Source organism: Raphanus sativus, chromosome 8, assembly GCF_000801105.2.
Source record: "Raphanus sativus cultivar WK10039 chromosome 8, ASM80110v3, whole genome shotgun sequence".
In the NCBI taxonomy this organism is placed as follows: domain Eukaryota; kingdom Viridiplantae; phylum Streptophyta; class Magnoliopsida; order Brassicales; family Brassicaceae; genus Raphanus; species Raphanus sativus.
In genome coordinates this window covers 14,055,994-14,076,617 of record NC_079518.1, presented here as the reverse complement: position 1 = coordinate 14,076,617, position 20,624 = coordinate 14,055,994, and the positions used below count along the sequence as shown (strand labels likewise).

General features: G+C 33.3%; 3 protein-coding genes and 1 long non-coding RNA gene across 4 annotated transcripts; 1 reads left to right on the top strand and 3 right to left on the bottom strand.

Annotated features, from left to right (window-relative positions):
* LOC108837488 (putative 57 kDa heat shock protein) lies at positions 1-1,591 on the bottom strand. The gene is made up of 5 exons (XM_018610528.2): positions 1,460-1,591; positions 1,016-1,351; positions 820-852; positions 689-739; positions 1-609 (listed from the first exon to the last, which is right to left on the bottom strand). The coding sequence occupies exons 1-5, from the start codon at positions 1,494-1,496 to the stop codon at positions 284-286; spliced, it is 783 nt and encodes a 260-aa protein (XP_018466030.1). The 5' UTR covers positions 1,497-1,591; the 3' UTR covers positions 1-283.
* Positions 1,592-5,056: 3,465 nt separating this feature from the next.
* On the bottom strand, positions 5,057-6,035 carry LOC108840042 (zinc finger protein ZAT9). The gene has a single exon (XM_018612856.2). It carries the CDS (start codon positions 5,934-5,936, stop codon positions 5,340-5,342), a length of 597 nt encoding a protein of 198 aa, XP_018468358.2. The 5' UTR covers positions 5,937-6,035; the 3' UTR covers positions 5,057-5,339.
* Positions 6,036-7,335: 1,300 nt separating this feature from the next.
* LOC130498901 (uncharacterized) lies at positions 7,336-9,008 on the top strand. The gene is made up of 3 exons (XR_008937936.1): positions 7,336-7,693; positions 8,116-8,387; positions 8,725-9,008. It is a non-coding gene; the product is annotated as an uncharacterized LOC130498901 (long non-coding RNA).
* Positions 9,009-14,550: 5,542 nt separating this feature from the next.
* LOC108831548 (WAT1-related protein At4g16620-like) lies at positions 14,551-16,672 on the bottom strand. Its single transcript, XM_018605077.2, has 7 exons — positions 16,195-16,672; positions 16,009-16,074; positions 15,759-15,875; positions 15,425-15,659; positions 15,194-15,358; positions 14,961-15,112; positions 14,551-14,862 (listed from the first exon to the last, which is right to left on the bottom strand). The coding sequence occupies exons 1-7, from the start codon at positions 16,383-16,385 to the stop codon at positions 14,709-14,711; spliced, it is 1,080 nt and encodes a 359-aa protein (XP_018460579.1). The 5' UTR covers positions 16,386-16,672; the 3' UTR covers positions 14,551-14,708.
* Between the last annotated feature and the right edge of the window lie 3,952 nt (positions 16,673-20,624).

Below are 20,624 nucleotides of genomic sequence, written 5' to 3'. Positions count from 1 at the left end.
TTTTTTCGAGTAAAAAATTTGACATCTTTGACCCGCGAATAGAAAATTTTCAAGTAATGATCATGTACAACCAGTAAGCTGCTTTGGTAGCTTAAACTCCTATCAACTTGAAGCAGCACACTAAACTTTCTTTATTTGATCTGACGCAAAATCTTGTATTTTATAACCGCAACGCATCCAAAGCTTTCTTATGGTCTAACTCATAAAAACGACATATCCCAAAATAAACGACATCATCCTCAAAGAAGAGGTCCGTCCACAAACTTTATAACATCATCAAAAATCAAGCGGGAGGGATGATTAAACGGATCACACCGTTCTTGCTGATTATTTTGATCTGACGAATAGGAATGTCAATAGGAGTGGAGAGCAAAGCCACTTCACCAGAGTAGAACCGCCCCCCTGAGTCGTAACTAACGGAAGGAGCGTCACCAGTCACCATCACTATCCCACTCTTGACGGAGACCGTGAACATCTCTTTGGGAACCCCCGGCATGTCTACACGAACGTATAGGCATCCGTTTACGAGCTGCTTGGACTCATAAGCCATCAAAGATCCTTGCTTCACCCATGGGTGTGGCTGCAATACCCGACCCGTTAACACTGGACCTGCTCTTACCACACAACAACAACAGATTAATATATCTTTCCTTTACAACAACCAAAGTCCACGTAAGCATGTGATTACCATGTGGATCCGTGCCATGAGGAAATTTGTGAGAACCAGTCCAACAGTGATCTTTGACCACAAAGAAACAAAAAAAAACATAAAGTTAGTCAAGAAAAAAAAAGATAAATCAAGATTGAATAAAATAATACCTTGTCCGGAATCTGGGACACCACCAATAAAAGCTGCATATATGTAAAAAACTTTATTGTTAGAAGAAAAAAATAAATTTTCATATATGTTTTTGAACACAAACAAATATTCATATAATTTTTTTTGATACAAAAAATATTCATATAAATTTGAATATAAACTAGAGTAAAAGAAACTGTGGGGTTTGATAGTTACGTGTGCGTTGAGTTGAGATTTGAGTCTTGGAGAGGAGAAGCCTGAGAACACCATCGGACATGTGTGCCGCTACTGCCGAAACCTCGCAGCATTTGCAGACGAGGCCTGTAGTGTAGAGGTAGTTCCGAGGGGAGGAGTCGTGTCTGTGCTCCTTTGGTGCGAGGGCGAAGACAGACACAGCTTTCTTGGTCGAATCAACCACAACCTTCATGGCGTCTTCTGGAACGCCGGGTAAGTCCAACCGAATAAACATGTCACCGTTCTCCAACGTCTTCAACTCCTGAAACCCTTTTGGCCCGTTTGCTAGAAACTGGTTGTTGATAGCGTAAAACCCATCTGTTGCATCCATTATATAACACCAAAGAGGAAATGAATAAACATCCAGCGACCGATTCGAGGGAGAAATGAGAGATCTGAGCAGAGTATGGTTTGAGAGGATCTTACCGCGAGATGGAGGGATGGCACTGAGAGGAACGACCATGATTTCTCGACTGAGAGAAAAGTTTTCTGTGAGATTTTTAAAAGTTAGCAGCTAGTTAGTTAACTAGGGTTTCTTTCCTGGGTTTTGGATCTTTATTGAAGAGGGAAGGGAAGGCAATGAGGAGACAAGGACGGACTTGTCATGTGAAAACGACAAACTGTAAGAGAAACGTGTCACTTGTCGTACGATTTGTTATTGAGCGTGACCTCTCCTTTGAAAAAAGCAAGTTTCTTTGTAGTGTTTATTAGCAGACAATTTTTTGCATCCTCAGGTTTTTGATTGAATATGTTTTGTTTCGCGGTGGTTGAATTCGGAATTACTTTTGGTTTTGGTTTGAGCAAACCGTATTTGATTAATACAGTGATATTTTGGATTATCTGAAAGATTGTTTCTATTAGATTAGCAAAGATAACATGTTGCTATATCTTCTTTCATCTTTCACCCTATTAAATATAAATCTCTCACATTTTCTAGCTTTGTTTCACTGAGTTTCTAAACAACTGCATAAATGGAAATCTAGATAATTTAGCACGCCAAAATGGGTAAACACTCATTTTCAATGACTTTCTGTTTTCTTGAAAAATTACATACAGTAATTGAGCACGCCAAAATGGGCCAAATATATTTTAACTTAACGGCCTTCCTCAATGCCGAGGATTTCCAAATGAGACCCAAAAATGACCCACTAATCTTTTAGATTTGGAGGGTTAGATTCACCAGACACGTGTTGTTTTGCAGTGAGGTTTTCTCAAATGCCAGTGCTCTTAGTCTTGCTGATGATATACATGAACAACAACATATGTAAAGATGTTAAGCGTTCGAACAATTTTTTTCTAAATTATATTGTGTGAAGATGATAAAACTTCACCGAAGTTATCGTGAACATGATTCTTTGTTTGTTTAGGTTCATATTTTGTTGTATGATAAGCGTAAAGCACAAAGGGTAACGCGACCACATGCCCCCACATTTATGTGAACGTCACCAACGAAATCTGAACTACAAAAAATACCCTTGTTCATCTTTCTTTTTTGTTTGAGAAAAAGGACATCTCATGTTTTTGTCCAGACAAACATAATTAACTCTTCTCCCTTCATTTTTTTCTTTTTAAATTACAGTTATGATGATGTCGTTCCGTCAGTGGATAAATGTTTATTTAACTCTGAAAGTCTAGTAAGTGTAAACATGCATGAACGTGATTTTTAAGATGGATCAGGGTTCAGGGATATTTCTGTAATAAATACGGAGCTTACTAAAATGATGCCCACAAAAAATGGTATTGTGTTTCTATTTCTTTGTCAAGAAAGAAACATAAATGGTTCGGTATTGGTGGTATAAATCACTAGGCCTAAAAACACTACCTCTCTACAGAGTCACATGATGCAGCTGGCGACACAAACTACATCACAATGATAGTAGTAAAAGAAAAAAAAGGAGGTAAACCGCTCCTCGGCCTGAGAATGTTAAATCACCGGTAATCACGTGTTAGAGATATCTGAGTGTAGTCAGATTCGAACTCAGATTACTTAACAACACTGAAACGTCTTGCTACCACCCGACCACTAATACATGGTTCAATGATAGTAGTAAGTAAATAACCATACAAAATAGTAATTATTATCCCTTTCATAATATAAACTGTTTTAGTTAAAAAAAATCAAAACGTACTGCTAAATTCTTAAATAAAACCAATTATATTTTTAACAAAATATATTTTCTAAACAATTTATATCGCCTGTAACTGATTATTTGTGAAACTAATATGATAAATAAAATGTAATTATTTATGGAAGGAAAATAGAATAATGAATGGTATGATGATAAAAAATATAATTAATGGAATATTAGTTCAATCATTTGATTAGCTTTATAAATTAGGATGTGGAACAAAATGATAATTTATTTTTATTTTTAATGATAAATTTTGTAAGAGTTTTATTTTTATTTTCATTTAGAAAATGGAATATGGTGAAACTATTTATAAAAAGTCATGGTAAACTGGTAAACATTTTATAGAATTATAGGGAATAACTCGTTTCAGATCAATTTATCCTACTAAAAACCATCCATGAGTTGCAGCCATTATGAAACAGAGAATATATTTTTGTTTATACATATTTATTAGAAAAATACTAGTACAATGTAGTAACCCATAAGGTGAATGTAGACTGATATTTCAAAATTTTATGTAATCTATGATTCAGAGATAAAGTATTAAGTTTTTTGTCGGTTAGACAGATTTTGTTGTTGGTTAAAATAGTAAAAAGTAGCAATTCATAAGATGAACGTAGACTCCGTATTTAAGAAATTATGTTTTTATGATTCAGAGATGATGAAATGTCTCAGTTGATTTTTGGGTTTAAATATCTCACTTATTAAGAAGATATTTGAATATCCATGATCTGATATCTTGGATGTTAAGTATTTACCACATTGTCAAAACACCTTAACGCTGGCAGAGAAGAGAGAGAAGAGAGAGAGATCCCCGCCGTGAGAATCCTTTCCGGCCGACGGAGTGGGCTCCTTTAGCCACCGTCGGTCGGGTTTCTCCATCGTTTTAAGCTGTTTAGGTTTTTTTTTTCTTCTCCTTTCCGTTTCGGTTTTTTGTGTTAATCTTTTGCTTCCGTCGTCGCCTTTCTCTTAGAGTAGACGGCCGGTCTTGGTTCGCTGTTGTGGCCCTTTCCGTCAAGGGGACTTGGTTTGCTGTTGTGGCCCTTTCCGTCAAGGGGAGCAGTCGGCTCTAGCTTGTGGAAGTGGTGGAAGTTCGGTTATGCTCCACGGTGAGGTTGAAGTTGTGGTTGGTGAGGTTGCGGGAGGAGATCTCGGGGAAAGCTCGATGATGCTCTCTTGAGGTAAAGGTTTGTTAGCCGGTGAAGTCTTCCGGTGAGTGGATGATGGTTCTTGATTTACGTGTCTAGGGTTTGAAGCGATTCAAAGTCGGAGGAGATCTCGAGGTTCGATGAAAACTCCGGCGTGAAGAGATTGCGGTGGAGAACAGTGATGGATTCGTTAGGAGGCTTGATGGTTTATAAGCTCCGACGAACGAAGTGTTCTTTGGTGTGGCTCTGGCGGTGTAGCGTCGGAGGCGGATGAGTTGCAGCGGTGGCGAGCGGGTTGAAGCGGTGAAGACGCGTGTTGCATGAATGGAGTAGATCCTTCCACGTGTCTGATCCTGCGCCTCGCCATGATTTCCGCTAGAGCAGTTCCCGAAGTGTCGGTGGGACTCTGGTTGTTGGGCTGTGGCCTATTTGCTGTTTTTTGTTGTCGTGACCCGTTTGTTTTGCTGGGCTTTGTGTATTTTGTAAGATTCTGAGCTTCTGCCTTTTTTCTTTTGGGTTTCGGGCTTTAATTAATATATTTTCAATTTGGAAAAAAAAAACAGTATTTACCACATTGTCATAGTTATTCCAACACACCCAATGATATACGTGACAAGAATAATATCACATTATTTTAAAAAGCTAGCAGCCTAGCATACACTTGTGTCATAAAAAATACGCAGCTAAATTAAATAGTTTCTTCAAACACACATTAATAAATCAAAGATCCAAGATCCAAAACCTCATGCAAAAGAATCATCTCAAGAATTTCAAAATAAACAAAGATCCAACAAACAATATATTTATCATCCATGACTTTGAAGAAGAAATCAAGAAACAGAGCTTGTTTCTTGAGTTTTCAGTTGTGTCTTACATCAAAAGTACATTGCTTGATAAAGATCGTCCGAAGATTCCAAAACCACTAAACGTTTTCTATTTTAAAAGAATAAACGATCTTGAAGAAAACCAAATCAAGAAGATGCTTTGATGATATCCAATAACCTCCGAAACATCAACTTGTTATTATTATATGGCTGAAACTACGGTGACAATAATATCGCTTTCTTGCGGCGGAGGAAGATTCAGATCTATCACACAGCGGCGGAGCTCCGGGAAATGTATCTTTTCCGGCTTAGTCTCTTCAGCTGCAAAAACATGTTTCTTCAGTTCCCTTGTATCTCTAGATAGCATCATCAAACACATGGCTAACTCCTGTTCCGGAGAACCGTCGGAGACAGAACTCGCCGGTTCTTGAGACTCGCTCGAGTTAACATGACTCGTCTTCTGTTTCTTTCCAGACACTCTCTTCTTACTCCTTTTCTTCTTGGAAACCTCTGCTCTGCCTCTTTTTACAGACTCAGGTTCGGTCTCGGTCTCGCTGTTGTAAACGGTGGAAGACTCAGGATCCGGGATAAAGACCCGAGAACTCTTCCTCGGGTTCTCTCGCAGCCCGTAGACCAGAGTTTTACCGTCTGAGGAGGAAGAGGAAGGAGAATGAACCGAGTCACCGAGTTTCTTCCGAGTGGGAGTGTGTGATGAGACCAAGTGGGACTTCATGTGACCACCAAGAGCTCTGCCATTACAGAAACTCTTGGAACAGAGCTTGCATTTGTGCTTCTGCATTTTCTAAAGTAGCAAAGAACAGAACAAAAGAAAACTTGAGAAGACTTTTAAGCTGCTATGTCCCCCAGTTTGCTTGAAGAGACTGTTGTAGAGAAGAGAGAGGCAGAGAAGTTAATAAGAGTAGGTAACAAGCATTCCTCTCTTTTTCACAAAACCCCAAAATTAACAATAATGACTTTTTGGTCCATTACGATAACTACTACTAATGATACGTAAAGATAACTTTTTTTAGTTACTTTTAGTAGAACATTTAAGAGAAAATCATACTATTTTTAATTCGACTGACAACGATAACCACCGAGTATTGAATCTTGAATTAATCCAAAATATTGGAACTTTTTAATAATAGGTTTGTTTGTATGTATCCTGACTGGAATTATTCATGTTCATACAAACAAACAAAAAAGAAACTAACATGACTATTTGTTTAAAAGATAGAAGAAAGGAGACAACAAAGCACAAAAAGAAAGTTGTTGCTTTGCCTTTTATAATTTTATATTGACTAAACACTTCTGTATGCTTAGATGAGATTAGAAGCTTAATAAAGGATTTGCAAAAATAAACAAAAAATTAATAAGATTAGGAAAAAAACTTAACAAAGTATGTGTGAATCATGTTGGTTGGGTTAGTTGAAGAATTTGACGATTTGTAATGGCAGAGTCGGTTGAAGCGTCGAGGTTGATACTTGATACGATACAAACGTTGTATTAGTTAACGTTGATTTAATTAAACGGTGAGATTTAAATGCCGACGGTTTAAACATTTAAATAGCTTGATAGGAATGACTAATGAGTTTTAATACTAACTAAATTTTGATCCGCCTTTCAAAAGACGGGTACATTTTTTGTTAAATATTCTTTTATAAAAAATTTAATTTTTATATTTTTGTTTTTCATTATAATCATATTTGTATATAATATTTTTAAAAAATTATTAGTAAGAAATTTTGAAAATTATATTAAATTTGTGATATTGCATAACTATACACATGTTTTATAGTCATTTCACTGAATTTTATTTCAAAATAGTTATCATTTAGGAAAAAAAACAAAATATAGTTACAATTTTGTTTATTAATCAAAGATTAATTATATATATATGTAATTATATGTTTTCAGTTAAATTTTAATAAATTTATTTTATATATAATAATTTATAAAATGTTATTATCACACATAATAATTTGCCATGTAATTTAAAATGGGTTTAGTTGTTAAAACCCAGTTCTATTCATTAAAAATTGGAAATAATGGCTCAAATGGTAAATGGAAATTTAAAATGAAAAAAGACAGAAAGTTTTATGAAAACCCAATATTGTCTAATAGCCAATATTCGTAGCCCCTTGAAAATAGGACTTTAGAACACCTTTATCGCCATATCTTATGGCATTTCTTAGGTAATTATTGGCGAAATTTAAATCATAAATGCTTAAAAACGGAACAAACGTATGTTAAATAAGAAGTGTTTTATAGCGTCCCTTAAGGGCACGTGTCACTATATGAAAAATCAAAACTTTTCGGTTTTTCTCTCCTTCTCTCCTTCTCTTCGTCTCCCTTCCTCCATTGCCAAGCCTTCATCATCTTTTCTTTCTCTTCTTCGCCTTCATCTTCTCCTTCTCTTCTTCGCCTGAGTTCACTCCTTACAGACGGAATCGCACAGAGCTCGAATGATAACACGGAGTCGTACGGCTCGGAATTGCTTCGTCGGCCGCATCTTCACCCTCTCTGCTCGTTCTCTGTCACCATCCTCAATCTCAGGTTCGTTCTCTTTCATCTACTCCATCTTCGATGGCTTACCTCGGTAAACATCTTGATCATAGGACCCATAACCAAGTTCGCAAACAACATTCTTCCGTTGATCTAACTTCAATTCCCAAATTTCAATCCCACTCATACACTTTGCTTCTTCATGTCTCCGGCTTCCTGTGACTTTGTAAGATTCCCGTGTGTTCATTGTTGAGTTTTGTGTGATCTGTCTCTCTTTGTTCCTTAATTATGCATAAAGTGAGGATCTTTGGTGTTTTTGTTTGGTAATTTGTTCTTGTGACAACAATCTTCATCATTCATGTTGTAGGAACTGTTAAGGGTCGGGACATGGCGGCTTATGTCTCTGTCGAAAACATTCATGATCTCTATCTGTCGAAAACTTTGAACTTATCTAAATCTTTTGGTGTGCATAGGTCGAGTGGGGTAACTAAAGCTCTAAAGGCTGAGTGATGTGGTTGTCATCACTCTCGTAGTGTTTCTTCCTTTAACAAGAGCTTAAAGCTTAGAAAGAGACCAAGCAAACAAAAGGTTACTAAGGAACAGAGTTTCAGCACATCAAGCAAGAGAGAGGAAGAAAGCTTACTTGGGTGAGTTGGAAAACAGAGTGAAAGACTTGGAGAATAGAAACTCTGAACTTGAAGATAGACTCTCTACTTTGCAGAACGAGAACCAGATGCTTAGACAGGTATACATTTTTATCTATCCTCGCATCTTCAGTGTCAACTACTGAACATATTTGTTTTAAGAACCATCAATTTGCAAGCCTTAGAAACCACTCATCAAATAGAAGATAAGCTCGAGATTAGTTCACAAATATATGTTTAGATTTTTCAATGGTTCTTGGAATAGCTCATTCAACAGCTTGTCTCTTGTTATGCTGTGGTTTTGCTGTTCACGTAATGGAGAAGATGAGAATGCAAAGTTGGATTCTTTTGTATTTATATGGTGATATTGCTTTTTTTTAATAATGTTTCTTGTGATGTATTTTAAACAAGTTTTTTTGTTGTTTTTGGTGCACGCAGATTTTGAAGAACACAACAGGAAACAAGAGAGGAGGCGGTGGTTCTAACGCTGATGCAAACCCTTGTTACCTGGTTTGCTTACTGGTTAACTTGCAGGAGATTATCTCGCATTCAACAAGCAGATCACTTGTGTTTAGGGATGGCAATTGGGCTCTCCCGTCCCGTCCCGAACCGCTGCGGGTTCGGCTTCTGGCGGTACACGGCGGGTCTGTCCCGCGCGGGATGCGGTCTTCAAACTAGCTACCCAATCCCGTACCGCGAAATATGTAGGCCTTCGCGGGCCGTCCCGGGGGACATCTAATATTACATTGCTTATTTTTACATGTACAAACAAACATAGATAATAATTGAGTTTGAGCTTACACATGATCAAGCATACTCTTAAAAGATCAATACATTAAGCTTATACAAAACAAATGTTTTTTATTATCATTTATAATGGCTTGAAGAAGCTCCACCGGTGCAGACCAGAGACGCTTGGGAGACCGGAAGCATCATCGACCCTGAAACCACCATCAACGGAACTTCAAAATCCGCGGTTTAACCCATCCCGCTTTCGACCAGTCCCGCTTTGAGCCTGTCCCGCTTTGAACCCGTCCCGCTTTGAACCCGTCCCGCGAGGCCCGCAATTTTGCGGGTTTATCAAATGGAGGCCCAATCCCGCCCCGCAGCATGCTTTTACGGGCCAAGCCCGCGGTCCAAGTCTTTGATTGCCATCCCTACTTGTGTTGTTAGATGAAGTAAGTTAAAAGATTGCAGCTATTTGTCGCCTGTGATTTCCTGTACTCTCTTGTATCTCTATAACTTATTTGCATCTTATTTTAATGTTATATGTTTTATTTTAAACACAATTAATTAACTCAAAAAAATTAATATTTAACTAAGAACCTATAAACGTATCTACCAATAATATACCGTTTCAATCACGTATCTTAACTATGTCTCTTAACCTACACATATTAATAAACTATTCTAAGAATCTAAAATTTTGTTTTAGCAATAAGGATGCTCTTAGTGGTCATGGAAAGGTTGACTATATATTAAGCTATGCACTTTTCTTTTTTTCGTTGCAATTATATTATTATACGGTATATATATTGTATGCAGTTAGTTACATTTAGATACTTTTTTGGTTGGGTTCAACTAATAAATTTAATAGTATTGATTGTAATATGTGATGTTAGTTCTGTTTTGACGTAGCTCACCTAATATTATGGGTTTGTTATGAGTTAAAATCAACATTTAGTTTTGTTATGATTTCAGCTTGTTTAAATACTTTGGCTAATTAAAGCAGATGGTTTGAAGATAAATGGGTCACGATTATAAGAAACACTAGATCATGACCCGCCCGGTCGGGCAGGTTTTCATATTTTTTGGAAGCATGAGATATGTTTTTTTATTGTTATGAAAACTTTTTTTTTATTTTTTTGTACATTATAAAGTTAATTATTTAAAAAACAATTATTACATAATTACTCGGTGAATTTTATTATATTCTGATGTCTAATATATATTAGAGGCATTTGCATGGGAAATTGGTAATAAATTGAAAATTTGCAAAAATGGAAAAACAATAATAAATGGAGAGAGAAAGAAGGTAAAATGACATTGTTATCCTTGTTTCTAGCAATCGGATAACTTTAATTATATTTAGACGGCTAACAAATACGTTTTTAGTCTATTAATTAATCTAGCCGACTAATAAACATATGTTTTTATGCATCTTCTTTGGTGATTCGCATGGTTATATTCCAATTTATCCAGATATTTAACATATTAACTGGTTATTATGTTAGTGGTTAGCTAACTAAAACAATTATCCGGATATTATTATTGTTAGTTTAATATTTTGATCAGTACTCGATTATTACTATAGATTTAAAATCTAGTAAGTTAAGTAATGTATATCAATTATCCGATATCTCAATTGTTAGTTGAATTTTTTGATCAATGGTTGGTTAAAGGTATAATAATTTTTACTAAGAGCCATAAGAACCTTAGAAGCAATCTCTGCATATTTGAAGGTTTTGGAGAAAATTGATGAGAAATCTGCTTATTTGAAAGTTAAATAGCTGAAATTGAAAAGTCACAAAAATCAGGTACCACACATGCAAAATCGCAAAAGGAAGGAAAAACTCGGATTTCACATAACCTGGAATCTTACTGGTACCAATCAGTTCGTGAATGCCAGAACTGCTCGATGTGGTGTCCTCGTCCTCAAGTTTCGATCCCTCAGTTTTGTATGCTGCAAATCGATTGAGTTATGGTGACTGATGCACTCGATTCATCTCTCACAACACTGTCTGCAATCTTTTGAGCATGACTACAGAGAACCGAAGGCGGTATGCAATGGTGATCTGACTCCGGTTCTGGAGACTCCATGAAGTTCATGGTACAAGATGACAATGACGCAGCGATAAAGAAGTCCGGTGGTCCTGCGACGGTGTAATTATAGAAGAGTTGCATGTTTACTAAACAAACACTAAAATAAATTAAAAAAAGTAATATAGGTTACATATATAATTATCCGGTTATTGTTATTGTAGGGGTAATTCAGCCATTATTAAAAAACAGCTCAGCTGAAAATATATTTTTCCATTTTTGCAAATTATACAGTTATATTTGTATATGGAAGCAAATTTCTCTATATTATATGTGTCTGATATATAAATAAAAAGTGTTTAGTTTCGTCATTTTTATTATTATTATTATTTTGGAGGTGATTGTGGGTGTGTAAAGATGATGTAGAAGACCAGTATTTATAGTTTAGTTTTAGGGTAACAATAATGTACCACCGATATATTAACTAAACCAATTAAGTAATTTATAATAAATACCAAATCACAGTATATGGTTACCGATATATTATGTATAATTGTAATGACTTGGTGAATGTGTTTTTCCATAAAATGTTTCTTTGAAAGTTGAGATATCTATATCTGTTATGTAAATAATTATATGCATCAAATATATACTACACAAATATTCTCTAAGGCAATTTCCTAATATATCTTATTAGCGAAATCACCCATAATTGTAAATATAGAATTATGGGTCATTTTGTTAATCTGTTAAACAGGTTTTATAAATAAATTTAATATTTTTTAGTGTTATATATTTTTAGTTTTATAATAGTTTATATTTATTATTTATATGTCTAGTTAACATTATTTTTCAGACCGTGCATATACACATAATTTCAATTTATTAAGATATTAAACTAATATAAAATAATTAGTCAAACATTTGTTAAATTTTTGGTTTTTATATATTTATGTAGACAAAATGTATAATGAACATTTACAGTAGACTAATATAATAAAATTTGGTTTTATTTTATTTTGTTTTTTATAATAAAATTCTAATTAAAAATTATTTTATAATAAAATATAATCATATGATTATTTTATAATAGATAAAAATGAAAAGATATATATTCTAAAGAAATGTTTATATGTATTCTTAAGGTTTGGTGGTATTAAATTCAATTTTAATAATATTACACATTACGTATATAGAGGTAAATAGAATCTGTACATATATTTGTACATAATATGTTATGTAGAACCCGAGGACAATTTAAAAAGATAATCGTATGCAACTATGCACTAACTTAAATAAAGAAAAGATGGAGTTGCTAATCCTATGATTATGAACATGAATATATTTCAAATATTTTAATTAGCGTTTGGACCATTTATTTTCTAAACCAACAAAATGAAAGAAAGAGTCTCAGTCTATTAATGAATTCATGTGGATATCATATACCTATATAAGAGAGTGTGCATTTAATTTAAAATCTTACAAAATAATAGTTAGGTCCATTACAATATTTCTATTTTAATAAGATAGATTGGTTAAAGACTTAAGTTGATGAAATTAATAAAATGACTTTAAGTAAACCTGTTTCCAAACAATTTTGAGTAAGTATAGTATCTTAGTTTCCAAACAAATGTACTTTAACTTTAATAATATAGATTTTTTTTTAACGAAACGATTTCATCTAAATAAGCATCACATCTATATAATTGTGAACAGATTGGTACCATCTAACATTCGATGGTCGACCCAACAGTAAATGACTACACAATGATGATTGTAAAGGTCCACGTCTGTTCTGAGGCATTCCACCTTATTTTTTTTTTGTTAGGGACGTCCAATATAATTTCTTAGTTTCCTGTATTGTCTTATTATATGCTTTTTGATGAAATATAAAAACTTAAAACAAAGTTGATTTTCCTCCGAGTCTGTATTTTATTTTTCAATTCCGTGTTATGAAACCGCTACACTCTCCTAGATGATCTAACCTTTTGCTTTAACTATTCTGTTTTTTTTTTCTAAAGGAAAACTAATACAAGACTTTTAGTTCAGATTCAGAGAAATATATGTTAAAGTAGATTTCGAATTACAGAAATGCGAAGCCTAATTGAAATTTGTTTCTGAATCCGTTTTCGTTAGTTTATTTGACATGTTGTACATTGTTTTAAAAGACATGACAAGTTTTGTATTCAATTCCAATTAGTTTTGCTGAACTGAGAACTACTGGCTGTCATTCTTTTGTTTGAGACAGAGTTTATTTGATTATACTCATTACTCTCGTTTCGAATGAAAGAATAATAGTATAAGACAAAACAACTTTGTCATGGGTTCAAGTATGATTCGTGGTGTCTTAATATTTTGAGTTTTTGAACAGGGGATGGATATTGTTTATGACTGCAGTTTTAACAAACGTAACATATGAAGACTGATTTTTCACTTTTAAGTTACTGGTTCATCTCTTCATTATAAGGATTGTGTTACCATTGATTTCTGTAACAGAAAAGATGATTACCATTGGTTCGATGCTACAGTTTGGTTGGTTTCTTGGTTTTATTTGGTTCTTAAAATCACAATTATTATAACAAATGTGGTCGTAATGAATATAGTCACAGATTGTTTTGTTCCATTCACATCATTTGTATATCAAATAGTAAAATATGGCTACTAAAGAGTAATAAACAACATAAAGAGATCACAAACATCATGTACATAAATATCGAATATTGCGTAGTCATCATACATTACACATACGCACAGGTGTAGCAGTAGACAAGAATGCATAAAATTGTTTACTATACGCAGTGTAATCATAGTTTTATTTTTAAAAAGCTGATCAGAGAATACATATATCACATTACCAAGAATAGAAAAGGAAAAAAAATCAGTTGTTGAAGCTTTAATAAATAGTTGAGTAAAGAAGAGGCTTACACAATGGAATGAGCTACTTTGCTTCAATCTCAATTTTCACCCAATACATAACTCTTTAGTGTGGGGAAAAAATATTGTGTGCTTTAATGAAAAAAAAAAGTTTTATCATCCAAATGAATCTATATCAATTGGAAGAAAATGCTTACCAATATTTAAAGGAATCGACGGGAACACAAAACCCATCACTTTTCCTCTAAACAGAAAGCATGATCCAAGAAAAATGTCTACACACTATATAAAACTCGCCTTTAACAAACGAAATGTTGCTTTTATAAAAAAATATTGGAACTTTAATTTATGTATTCAAAATTTGTTTTATTTTAGACCTAAAGAAAGTTGTGACTACTATTCAAACTGATGGATTTTAGGCAAAACAATCGTTATCCCTAAGATAAATCATGATCAAGTGCATTATATTCTAAATATGTGTTTGGGAGTGAAGTGAAAGCAGACAAAGTTCCTCATTGAAAATTTAGACAAATTATGTTTAACATATAAATGAATATCCAATTCTGATGAAAAAATTCAACAATAGTGTACAAACTTTGGCTGTTCAACCCATATTACTTGACAAATATATAAGTAATTGATAGTTCTGTTGTATATCCAAAATAAAATACATAATTCTATTCTTTTTTTTTTTTTTTGTCAATCCCATAATTCTATTCTATAAAGTAAAATTGATCTTACTTCTTTAAACATAACCAAATAAACATGAACACTAAGAAAACAAGACTTTAACGCAAGAGAGGCTTCTCAAGATCAAACTCTGTTGTAAGCACACTTTCTTCTTCATATACTTTCACTTCATCTCCTTCTCCGCAATCCTCTTTTCCTTTAGCCCAGATAACGAAGTAAAGTCCTCCAAACATCAAGGTCATTCCCGCAAAGCTAATTCCACAAAGATAAATACAAGAAAGAAGAGGAATGACCTCTTTTATGTCCCAAGAGATAAATACTTTGAAAGGAGAAAAGCTGCAAAAAAATACCTTCCAAGGTTGAAACTGTCATCCCTGGAGAAAGCAGAGACAACAACACACACCACAGTTGCAATTGGGCTAAAGAGAGACACAAGCACTGGTCCTTTTCTCTTAATCACCCATGCATTAAAAGTTAAACCTCCTCCACTCACCAACCCTCCCTACAAACAAATTCTTAAAACATTTTTAGACATGTTCAAAATGTTGCACACCGTAATATGATCCTTGAGGAATATATGTACCAGCACTGCGTATCCCACAAGATTCTTGAGACCGATTACTGATGCACTTCCCATATCCATACTCCCCTTAACAACATACTGCAAAGCTACCGTGGTGAACCCACCGATCAAAGTTACCACTGAGAACATAGAAACAGGCGCCGGAAACTCGACTAGTATGGATGCCTAATTAGAACGATCAACTATATTAGAATCAACTGTGAGTGATAAGAAAGAGGAATGAGGCCAAACCTGGAGGACAATACTTGAGGACAAGCAGCAAATGGAGAGGAAGAGACAGAGGCAGCCTAAAATCTTCTCCTTGTCCAAAGCCACATCGTCAGGGACAATAGGCAGAGCCTTGAGCGAGCTAGATGTGGCTGTACTACTGTGCATTAAGCTCATAATGAGAGCTCCCATCACACATAACACTGTCCCTCCCATCTTAACTCTACTGTACATACAACTTAGCTTCACTTTCTCCATCCTTTAACAATTTCAATTATTCAAAACCCATTTATTAAAGCTCTAAAATATTTATATATATATTCTTAACAGAACAAATGAACAGAAAAGAGGGTTTTACCCAGTAGCCCAAGCGATGACAAAAATGAAAGCAGGGGCCAGATTAGGCATAGCTGTCGCCATCGATGCAGAGGTGTGTTTCATTCCTTCAAAGAATAACCACTGGAACAGAGTTACTCTGTTTCAAACAGATATTATCTCTTAATTAATCACATGTTATGATCATAAGAAGCAAAAAGCAATCAGTAAGAAAATAAAATAAAAGTAAGCAAATAGCAATCAAAAACATGCAGGAATCAAAAGGACGTTACCCAACAAGAGAAACCAAAACCAGTTTTGTCTTCAACTTGAAACTTAGACTTCTGGGCCACACTTCCCTGCAGATATCAACCACCAAAAAATACATTTCAAAACCCCACAATTAAAAAATGAAACAGAAATAAATTTGGAACTTTGTTTTAGTTTGGATCAAAGAGTAGTGATAAAAAAAAAGTTACCTTTCAAGGAGAAAAGCAAGAGGACTGATGAGAATAAATGATGCAAAGGTGCAGAAGATAGCAACAAGAAGGGGATCAACACCAAGAGACAAGACCTGGCTCAGTATCTCCGAGTTTCCGGCGTAAATTACCTGAGCTCCGACCAACCCTCCAATTATTCCAACTTCTTTTAACGTCTCTTTCTTCATCATATGTCACACCACAAAACACACAAAGAAGTACTGAGAAAACAAAAGGAACAGTACGAGGTTTCGATTTTTGTGGAGGAACTAAAAGAAGTAGAGAGACATTTTATCTCTTTGATGCTTTTATTTCTTATCGGAATGCGTTTGCTTGAAGTTTGAAATTTTCTCTATAATTTCACACTTCTTCCCTTTTGAAGACATGTGTGTTATGGACGGTCGCGCCATTATAGCTCTTCGGGAAATGCATATTTTTCTTTATTTAGACTTTTAAGTTTTAACTGTTACTAGTACTATTATTTTAATACAAGAGTCCTCAAATTTTGGTGTCATGGGATGAATATTTTTGTTTGACGTGTGAAATAAGACACTAAAAATACGGTAGAGGTTCAATCTGTCAATAAATATGACTTTTTCTTTTGAAAAATGAATTATATCATCTCATATGATCAGGCGTTGATTTAAGAGTTTTGAAAATCTGTGGCCTAAATTCTGTTAATTATCACACCAAACATTTGTGTAGTGATTTGTATTTGTTTTACTAACTAAATTTAAATTTGCATATTGCATGTTATGATATTTATTGGATGTTTCTCAAATATAAAAGAAAAAGACTAAAATTGCAGTAAGCCAAATCGACTAACGCATTCAGATTCGCTGAATCCAAATTTGATGATTTTGTGTGTGTTTTAAAAAGTTTATAAAATAATAAACCAGTATAATCTAAATGAAACATCATAGTTTCGATGACAATTCTTCATAAAAATATATAAATTTCCTTTTTTTGTCAACAATATATTTACGTGCAATGATTAAGGTGTTGTAAAGAAAATGTTCAAAAAAAATGATTAAGGTGTTGTAAGACTATCTCTAAAGTCGTATTATGCTGGATCATAAATCTTTCGTTACAAATATTATTGTAATAATGTTCAAAAGAAAATATTATATTGTAATAGATGAAATTATTTCGCCATATGCAATTGTACTTAGGCCTGGGCACGGATCGAATATCCGGATTTTTGAAGGTATTTGTGATTTGCTTCGAATGTTACAGATATCTAATTTTTCGATTTGCTTTGCTTAGCAAAAATACGGATATTCGAAAAAACGGATATCCGAAAAATAAATAGATATTTGCGGATATTTGCGGATACTTACGGATATCTCATTTTTTATTAATACAAATAATCTTAAAATTTTGATACGAATTTGTTTTGTAAAATATTGTTTTTTGCATGATATAAAAGAAAAAAAATTAAAAGAAATAATGAATCTACATATTTTATAAATTTTTAAACTTAGTTAACAATTATAATAACATAAAATTTAAGAAAATGATTATAATTGTCATAAATAATACTTTTATATAAGTAATATTGTGAATAGAATCTGTCAAAGCATATGTTAGAATAACAATTATATAATTTTATACATTTTAAATTTTAAATATAATCAAAATATACATGTATTTATATATTGACGGATCGGATCGGATATTCGCTTCCCAAAATTTTAATATTTGTGATTTGTTTCGATTTTAACGGATATTGAATTTTAGTATTTGCTTTGCTTCGAAAGCTTACGGATATCCGAAATTTTCGGATCGAATAACAACGGATAACGAATCAAATCAAATTTAACGGATAAAATGCCCAGCCCTATATTCAAAGCGAAATTTAAAACATGGCGAACAAGAAAGGAAGGATACGACCGGGAAAAGGAGTAAAAAGACATGCAATTAGCTCCGTCAGATACGAGTGACCTCAGGAGTCAGGACTGAGTTTGGTAGTGTTGTTTGTATTGTTATTTTTGGATAAACCAAACGACAGCGTACCACCACCTACTCGATTTTTCGTTTTATGTCAACATCTGTTCACTATAATTTGTCTTTGTTTTGGTGTGGCATGCAACCTCTTTCTTTTCTGTTTTCCTTTTTATTATATACTAGGTAGTGATCCGCGCCATGCGCGGGATGAAATACTCATTTGAAACTTAGAAACAAAAATTTGTGTTACATAATAGTGATTTCGTATAATTTGAACATGAGTGGTTCATTTTTTAGAAGTTAATGAAATACTTTATTTTTCTTTGAAACAAAAAAATGTTTGAACTTTCTGACCAAATTCTTCTTCGTTAAATCTTATCTCCATATATACATAAAAAAAAAAGAACTTTAGATTTCAATAGGAAATGCATGGCATGAGTGACACATTGCCTAATGAAGAATCACGTTAAAATCACTGAGAACAATTTCAATGTTTAGACCACCAACAATAGAATATTGCTTATAAAGGTGTATGATTTTTATCCTTATCCTTCAAGTTGTTTTGAATGTTTTTATTTTTCTGCAATAGAGTTAAAGGTTCCCATTAGTGATTCTAGAAATAATTTGGAAGTGGATAGGTTTGAGATGGTGAATTGCAATGAGGTGCTTTGTCCCACTGCATGCATGTATTTATATTTTGAACAATGAGTATTTAGGGTTTTAGTGTGAAAAGATATTTACTTTGACTGTAAATATATTCTTAAAGAAATCAGTATAATGAGTCAATTATTTATTAATATGCCTAAATTAGTCTATGAACGTATAAGTACTTTCCTTAAAACATATGAAAATCATTACAGGGTTCAACGTAAGCCTCAACGGAATATCACCATAATATCTCAAATGCTAAAATTTAGGACACTGCATATTTGATATGTTCTTAAAGAAATTCATTCTAATATCTACTTACCTTTTATTCAGAAAGTGCTGTATCAGAATTCAGAAGACCATTAACAGCTCATAAATAATTCATATGATAAACTTGACTCCAAGTTGTCAAAAATTAATTAGATCACAAATCACGGTACAGGTCAAAACACATGGACTGAACGGCACTCATAAGTTTTTGAATTTGAAATATTTTATATAGGCTGTTGTATATACTATATTTACACATATAAAGATAAATTTTTGACATGGACCGTATGAATATTTGTGTTACCTAACTATATGCATATACAATATAAATTATATTAGGACACATTTAAATACTTATAGACCCAATGTTAGGAGGATTAAATTTTGGAAAAGCAAAAAAATAAAAATAGACAAACAACAATTTGTTTTTAAATTTTCATTTTGTAAACAACCATACACGAAAATTTGTGTATATATGATTTCTTCTATGTTTTGTTCATGAGTAGGAAGTTAGCTCGTATGTGATTTTTGTATATGATGGTCATGAGAATATATTGGACATATGAAAGAGCTCGTAATGTTTTCGAGGATATGTTAATGTAGGTGTTGGTTAATTTTTTTTCATACTCAAGTGATTTAGTTAAATCACAGTGACTTTTTAAACCAATGAATTTAACAATCAGACTCGTTGGTTGGTTTATATCCTATTATAAACTCTATGATAAAAATATAAGTATAACTAATATATGAATGGACTGTTCAATGGCATAGATTGTAAATAATCTAGTAAGTAAAAGGTTTTTAGAATAGAAACGTGAGAATGCCTATTATGCTGACACCTATGCATAATGGCAGTTTGGTTATTAATTTACACTTTTAAGGTTACTTTTTAAAAGTGCTTCTCCTTTAATAATAGAGGGATGTATATATATAGGATCAATGCATGCACCTATTTTTCTTGTGATATAACACAGTAACACAAACCAATCTCTTATTTAGTTTCTCTTTTTCTTTTTCTTGTGAGAAAACGCTCTCCCACCCAAAAATCTATTCCATGATCAAATGACATATTTTTTACCCAAGATAAATTAATTATATGTCTAATAAATATTTGGTTATATAATATAGAGCATATGGTTTAATGGAGATGATGTGCATGCAATAGTTTTTTTTTTAGAGATATAGAGGTGTCGAGTGCAAGATAAACTGGTGTGAAGCGTAAGAGAAGAATAAAAGAGGAGTATAAGAAAGAAAACTAAGGTTTTTATTTAGCTTCTTAAAGATTAGATTATTGTGTGATAATCATATATTTTAAAACTAACTAGATTTTGACCCGCGCTTTTGAAGCGCGGGATATTTTACGATGAAAAATTTCACTAATAATTTAACAAATATTTTGGTTATTTTTAAAGAGTGTGTATTTTAAATATTTTTGCATTTAAATCAGTATTTTTAAATTCAACCCGATTGTGATTATACCGGTTAATCCGGAGATCTGACAATTCAATTTATGTTTTTAAAATATTCATATTAAAAAATCACTAAAACCCGAGACTAACCGATTG